This window comes from Armigeres subalbatus, chromosome 3 (genome assembly GCF_024139115.2).
Source record: "Armigeres subalbatus isolate Guangzhou_Male chromosome 3, GZ_Asu_2, whole genome shotgun sequence".
Lineage (NCBI taxonomy): Eukaryota > Metazoa > Arthropoda > Insecta > Diptera > Culicidae > Armigeres > Armigeres subalbatus.
The window spans coordinates 281,041,281-281,049,021 of NC_085141.1; the positions used below are offsets into that span (position 1 = coordinate 281,041,281).

The 7,741-nt window shown below is 39.3% G+C and overlaps 1 protein-coding gene across 1 annotated transcript; it reads right to left on the minus strand.

Moving 5' to 3' along the window:
* Positions 1-629: 629 nt before the first annotated feature.
* LOC134220034 (uncharacterized) lies at positions 630-3,471 on the minus strand. Its single transcript, XM_062698977.1, has 6 exons — positions 3,285-3,471; positions 2,876-3,211; positions 1,733-2,284; positions 1,422-1,673; positions 1,220-1,363; positions 630-1,141 (listed from the first exon to the last, which is right to left on the minus strand). The coding sequence occupies exons 1-6, from the start codon at positions 3,318-3,320 to the stop codon at positions 989-991; spliced, it is 1,473 nt and encodes a 490-aa protein (XP_062554961.1). The 5' UTR covers positions 3,321-3,471; the 3' UTR covers positions 630-988.
* Between the last annotated feature and the right edge of the window lie 4,270 nt (positions 3,472-7,741).

Sequence of the window (7,741 nt, forward strand, 5' to 3'; positions counted from 1 at the left end):
AGCGCCGTTATTGATCTTTGTATTTGTTGAGTTACTGAAACTTACATAGTGAGAATGATTGACTAATCCCAGTCAGCCAGTGTGATGTGTTCCATCGATCCAACAATTAGTTGATGCATATTCCACCTCTCTGGCTTCAGAGAGTGAGACACTCATGTAATTATATTCACGAATTACGGCAAATGCTGGAGATTCACCTTAAGCAAAGGCTAAAAGAAGTAAGAGACGAAATGGTGATAAAACAATGACAGATCATTTGATCAGCATAGACAAACAACTCGCCACAATATAAATTGTTTGTCAGACTCCGAAAAACTATGTGAATGTTATAAATTTGAAAATTATTTTATGTTGCATGTCGGCATGGAAAGCAATTCCAGTAAACAGTTAAAGTATTTTTGATCGAATACTATTCATAACATTTTTCGATCACATAAAAATTATACTCATCCAGTTCCAATGTTTATAACGATTCCAATAAAATTCCGTAATAGTTGGAGAAGGAATCCCTTAAGTATTTATCTGATTCTAGTTTCCATGTGAATCTGACATATAGTTAGGCAAGCACGATTTAAAAAAAATCAAGTTCCTGGAAAAAAATATTGATTATAGACACAGGAGTGACTCAATTTTTAAGTGTATTTAAGTATTAATATATTTGAATAAACTACAAATAATCAGTTGAATTAAGCACTAATAATAAATATATTGAACTACTTAAAAAAATTCCTATTGTGATTTGTGACCAATGATAACAGATCATTCGTTTTACTTAAAAACCCTATGAAACAATTTAAAATCTGAAGCTCAAAATGACAGAATTAAACTAAGGGACGCATAATTTGACTGCAAACTACATAGATCATGTATTCATTCAACCATTCCGGACTCCAACATCGTGCTCAAACATTTCGTCCCGGTCCCAGTCCGGTTTGCCGTGTATCCGTCCAAAGTACACCGAGTAGTAACCGGCAGTCTTCCCGTTTAGCTAGAAAAGCATGAAACTTTCGATTTCGGTGTCGGGCATCAGCTCCCGCAGCAGTTCCACACCTTCCAGCGTGATCCGATGACAGCTGGCAATTTCCATCCGAGCCAACTTGGGAAACTTTTCCGCCACCAGCGGTAGGATCGTGTCGTCAAGCTGCGATGATATATAGGAAAAGAATCCAGGGGTCAGTTTGACTCTCGTCTAGTTTACTTGTCGCAGGATGGAGCTCACTTTGTCGCAGCGGTACAGTGAAAAACGCCGGATCGAGTTGGCGGGAATCAGCTCGAACAGGTTTTGGGGCACGTCTAGGTAGCCAAGCTTTAGCTCACTTAGTCGAGTTAAACGGTCCAAAAAACTGAAAGCGTCTTCAGTGAGCTATAAAATGATTCAATTGAGATTATAAGGCGGGTAACGAAGTGGCAGCTGCACTTACATTCGGGCAAAACTCCAGAACCAAATATCGTAACGAGTTGATATTACAGCTGATATATTTAAGGCATTCGTCATCAATATCTGATTCAATAGCTTCCATAATTTCGAGATTAGGTGCAATGTCTTTGAGCAAACGGAAGAATCCCTGAGTATCATCGATTAGCACCGAGTGGAGATATAATTCATGCAGAGAAGGAATGGGACCACATCCTTGCCAAATGTTGCAACGAATCCAGCCTTCGACTTTTAAACACTGAAATGTATGAAATTGATCACAAATATGCATACAACTAAATACAATTAAAACGTTACCTTCAATTTCTTCAAATGACATAAATTTCGAAACGCATTCGCTCCAAGGTTGTCCCCCTTCAAGAACAAAGTCATCAAATTGGGACAGCTCTCGATAATGGCTGCCAGCACCTCTTCACTAACGTTGCATCGGAGAGTGATTCTTTTCAACTTCGGCATTTGTCTGAAATATTTACAGACAGCATGGACGGCGTGGGGCACATCAAACTGCTGATCATCACAGTAAAAGTCCAATATCTCCAACTGCGGGAAGCGCAGCTCACAAAAAGGCAAGAAGAAATCATCCCGCTTGAAGAACACGGCCAGCTCACGGAGCTGATGACTAAAGTGTCTGTACACGGAAAGAGCTCGCTTCGAGTCACAATCCATGTCCAAACTGGTGATGTTGGGTGTCATGGTACGGAAATCGATCTCGTCCAGCTGGAGGCCCCCATCGTTTTCCAGGTAGAGGTGTTTTAGCTTGCGCAGAACCGGAAACGGATCGACGGGCTCTCGGTTGCCAAGTTCCGGACATATTCGGGAGACTATGTATAGACTTTCCAAGTGTGGGACCTGTTTGATAAAACACGATTATGAAATTATCGTGCGAAAATAATCCAAAGGCACAAATCGATAAAAACTAGAATTATAGCGATGTCTCTGTTATTCCAGTTGGTAGCTTGTAATGTTGTAAATACAATACTGTAGTCACGATAATAATCAGACAAGGCACATAAATTCATATACTCTCCTTATCAACATAAATATTTAGCGTCCCAAAACCATTCAATAGTAAAAATATGAGAAACAAATTTAAACAAAATCTTATTGTGATTTTGGTTGCTATTTGTTACGAAATCAAGTATAAAAGTTTTAATAATATTTTCCGTCTTTGCATGTCAAAAAGACTGAATACTCGGCATAATGACAACTGACTTGAAAGAAAATCCTTCTTCAGTTAATTAAAGGTATATGAAATTTACTATTTTTCCAAATGTACACCTTCATTTGATCTTATTTCTATCACAAACTTCATAATTTTACGAAAAGGAATCATTTATGTCGTACAAATTTAAGATTCGATTCTGGATGATGTGTCAATCAAGACAACATTCAAATAATCCTATAAGAATCATTTGAACTGGATTCCATCTACTCGCTTACCTGCACAAGCATTTGCCTTAAGTCGTGCACCATTATAAAATAATTTGGGCAAATTTTCAAACACACTATCGACTCTTTAAACTTGTCAAGCACCGCCAGCAACACTTCCAATTCCAGCTGATCGCTTCGATAATAGAACCCGACATTCCTGTATGTCCGGGTACTCTGCACTAGGTACTGCCTATACTGGTGCTGCACTCCGTCACGAAAGTCCACCCGTAGCATTATTCGGTTGAGAAATCGTCCACTGAACGCAGCCTGTGCCCAAGTGCTGCACACCAGGGAAGCATTTTTCAGATCCTGCAGCGGAAGGTGTGTGAATATGCACGGCAAAAGCTGCAAAAAGAAGGTAGCAATGAAGGCACACTCTGAAAGAGTGACTCGAAATTGTTTGAATTCAAAGTTTTACTTCTTCCGGAAGGTCACTGATTTCGGTTGTTTCCATGAGAATGCTCAAACGACTTGGGGGTTTGTGAAGCTTCGGAAATGTTGCGTTTTCGATACGAAGGCAGCAGCTGAAACTATTAATGGCAGAGCAGCGAAAAATAACAATCGATAAACGCGACGAAACCAAAACAAAACGAAATTTGACAATACGTCCCGAGTGGTAGGATGCCAATTGGATATAATATTTTCACCGCTAATGTGGTGAGTTTGTATATCTGCGTTTCTATGCGATTGAGGCGTATCGTATTTTTTAAAAGTTTGTTGAACAAGGATAGTGAGGATAGTCTTTGAATTTTTGCGTACAGTAGTTTATGAATCCAAAAATAGGTTCCAAAACGTTAACACTTTTTTGCTTAAGTCAAGTTTTAAAATGTGCCACTTGCTAGCGTTTGCTTCTCCTGTGTGCAACAGTAAACTAGTTTTCAACCAGGTAATTTTGCCAGGTAATCACCATTATTCTGCCTTCCAATATAGCTTTTTTGCCAACGATGCATTCATGGTTAATTCCTATTGGAATGTACCGAAAATAAAATCACTGGGGTTGGCTTATAAATCACTCAAAGTGTTTTCGTTGCTGCTACAGTTTTACCTCCAACTTTTATTTTCAACATCTTGCTAAGTAACTTTTAGATGAAACTGTCCAAAATCCAAATAATTTTTACCTCGCATTTTCAGAGGCACCAATATCAAAAAAGAAGCAACGAATAAATGTCCCTGCTGTTGGGGGCAGTGCTGGGAACCTGCTTCATAGTGCTGGGAAAGATGCGCCAACGCGTGATTGGGTGGCAGCCAATCAACGCAAGGATGTGCAAGCTGAGGATTAAAGGCCGTTTCTTCTCCGACATCACGAACGTCCGCACTTACCGCAGTGCGAATATTGAATCCGACCACTACCTCGTTGCAGTATGCCTGCGCTCAAAACTCTCGACGGTGTACAACACGCGTCGAAGTCGGACGCCGCGGCTTAACATTGGGCGGCTACAAGACGCTAGACTAGCCCAAGAATACGCGCAGCAGCTGGAAGTGGCACTCCCAACGGAGGAGCAGTTAGCCGCAGCGTCTCTTGAAGATGGCTGGAATGGAATGGAATGGCCGTGGAATCTCAACCGCAAATGACGCGCTGTTGCTTCTGCCACGACCGCCACACACACCACCGAACGCCAATGCCATCGAGCCGTTGTTTCTAGACCACTACCAGACGGTCCACGCTCCAGCGGAGCGGTTGGCTCGCCGGGAAATCTCGAACGAAAATGACGCGCGCGCGTACGACACGACTCTTTTTATGCACAGGGAAAAGGAAGCGGTGGAACAAAACGTGCGTACGTTACAGCAATCTGATGTCCGTGTTAGGGATGCATGAACGGAATTGGCTAGTTCTGAAATTTTTACCAGACGTGAAAGAACTAAAATTTTCAATAGCTAGTTGTCAATAATTTTAAAACAATTAGCGAATTTGGTGGAAAGTTTCCGAATCTTTTCATAAGAAAATCTCGAAAATCCAACGAAAGATAAAGTCGCTTTTAACGTTGGAAATCTTACATGATTTCGTGATGGTCCCCAATTTGAAAATTTTAATTTGACACCCTCTATCCGAGGCTTCCCTTTAGGCGTAGTTCACGTCAAAATGGAGGGTCATGAGTCCCATCGAAGGGAAAGTGGTTACCTCCAATACATTTTTCAAATCAATAGCTTCCACATAATGACCAGTCAACATTTTGGTACCTATAACTCTTGATATAGGTTATTATATAAGAACCAACTTAATCGTATATAATGCAAAGAATGGCAATATACGTACCAATGTGGAGGCGATATAGGTACATATGAGTTTTATTTCACGATTTTTCCCGACATCATACGAGCAGTATTACGATTAAACATTAAAATGAAAAAAAAAAAAACTTTCGAGCACCAAGTCTCGAACATGCGATCTTTGAATCTGCAGGTGGATACTCTACCACGGTATCATACTGCACATCTTGAAGTTAGTCGGATTTTTGTCCAACATAAGCTACACAATTTATAGCTTTACAACTGCTTGAAACTTCTGCAAGCCACTTGGACTGAAGTGATTTCGATTGTATTAAGATTCACGTAGACATTCATTCGCACTGATATAGGATATTACAAGGAATATAAGTCATTATGAGTGTTTATTTAAACAATTACGATTGATTTTCACTATGGTAAAATTTATCGTATATGATACGTTCAATACAACATTTGTCGACAATAAACTGATAAAGTTTGGTTTGCAGTGCGATTTGGATTTTTAATGGACGCAAATGCGACTTTATTTGCTGTTTGTTATACGATATGTGGCTTACTGGGTGTATATTGATTGTTGCATCGAAAAATGTGGATATAGTTGTTTATATCTTTAAAATTGCTGTTTCAACGCTGATTCACTGCCCAGTTCAATGGAACATGATTGTTGTTTCAATCCTGCACCGCACGATTGAAACAAAAAGAATATCGTTCTTATGACAACCATTCCGTAATATGGAAAAACTGTATAAACTGAATTAATGATTTCGTGTGTGTTACTTCTACGTGAAGTTAAACGATTTACAATGATATGGAAATGCTAATATCATCTTCCAAACTTGGACGTACATGTTCATGATAGCATTAGAGGCGAAAGTATAGAATTGATAGTTCCGTTAGGATACGGCAGGCATGAAGAATGTTTTTATAGAAGTCGATTTGAAAGCGAGCGGAGGGCAATATTTGTGATGGCACATATCGCACGACCTTCCTGACTTCCTGACTGAATTTGCCCTATAGTAGACCCCCTGGGGGTCCATAATAGGAAATTGCTTTCCTATAGTCGACACTTCATTCGATTTCGTTCCATTTCGTGACGTTCTTCTTCCCTATTATGGACCCCCCAAAATATTCCTATAATCGACATTCTCGTGTTTATTTTTTATAGAATTGTTAAAAATCATCTAATTTTACCTTCCATAGCATTTCCAATGAATGTAATCAAATCATAGGACTGTAAGGTAGGTTCTCCCGATGGAATTTCATAGCAAAATGTTTACATTGTGCTGTAATAATGCAAAAATGGCTGGGAGGGTCTACTATTGTTTGGGGGTCCACTATTGGGCATTTTACCCTACAAGAAGTAAGCATGGAGCAGAGGTATGGTGGATGCCTCGCACTCACATGCAAATAGTTCGATTCTATTTCTGTCACATATTTCTCTACATAGACTAGATAATTAGTATTTATTGTACTAAGTATAATTGATCTACATTTGATTGACGGCAAATAAATAAAAAGCTCAAAATAATTTTCTTAACATAATAGAATTTTGATCAATTTAAAGCGTGTAGCCAGGGATTGAATTCGAAAGAGAATGAAATAGTCTCTCACCTATCATCTCTGTATACTAGGGTGGCTCAAATTAGTATGGGAAAAACTTTGTTCAATTTTTTTGATGGGCCGCCCTATTATTCGGTTCTATTTGATGCCCTGATGCTCTGGACAAAATTTCAGCCAAATCGGTCAACGTTTGGGCGGTGCTAAACTCGTTGGAAATTTATATGGAAAAATGTATGCAGAAACATCCAAAAACAGTAAATTGCAGCTGGACTACACAACTTACTATGAAGAACTATGATACTCATTCAGATCTTGGAGAATTTAATGCAGAATTTTATGCAGAAAACCGCGAGAAGATTCGAATTTGCCCGGCTAAGTTATTAGCATTTCTGTGCAGTTGGGTTTGGGCAAATTTCGTTTCTTTTACCTTTGAAAAGAAATAAATTCACCCCTACAACACTCCAGTAAAATGCTAATATCTTTGCGAAATAAACTCTAATCTTCTCGCGGTTTTCAGCATAACATTCTGTATTTTATTTAACAAGAACTGAATGAGTATCATGGTTCTTGATCGTGAATTGTGCCGTCCAACTGCAAATCACTGTTTTCGGATGTTTCTGCATACATTTTTCCATATAAACTTCCAACGAGTTTAGCACTGCCCAAACGTTGACCGATTTGGCTGAAATTTTGTCCAGAGCATCAGGGCATCAAATAGAACCGAATTAGAGGGCGGCCCATCAACAAATTTGAAAAAGTGTTTTTTGAGCCACCCTACTGTATACATATACGATATGGTGCATACCGTGAGAGACTTTTTTTCTCAAGCTGTCATGATAAAGCACTGATTCAGAGGCATATACCCCATGATAAATTTCTTTTAAAAAACTCCAAACGCGGGGAGTACTGGTTCGGATTATGCATTTATATTCCCAATACAGTTGAAAACCGGAATTGAGGGAGAGTGAAGTTGGATTTTTTTTCACAATCTGTACGTTAAACCTAACTTCGGAAGTGGTGCGCTGTTTTCATATCGCGAAGCGCTATTCAGCGCACCACTTTCGAAGTTAGGTTTAACGTACAGATTGT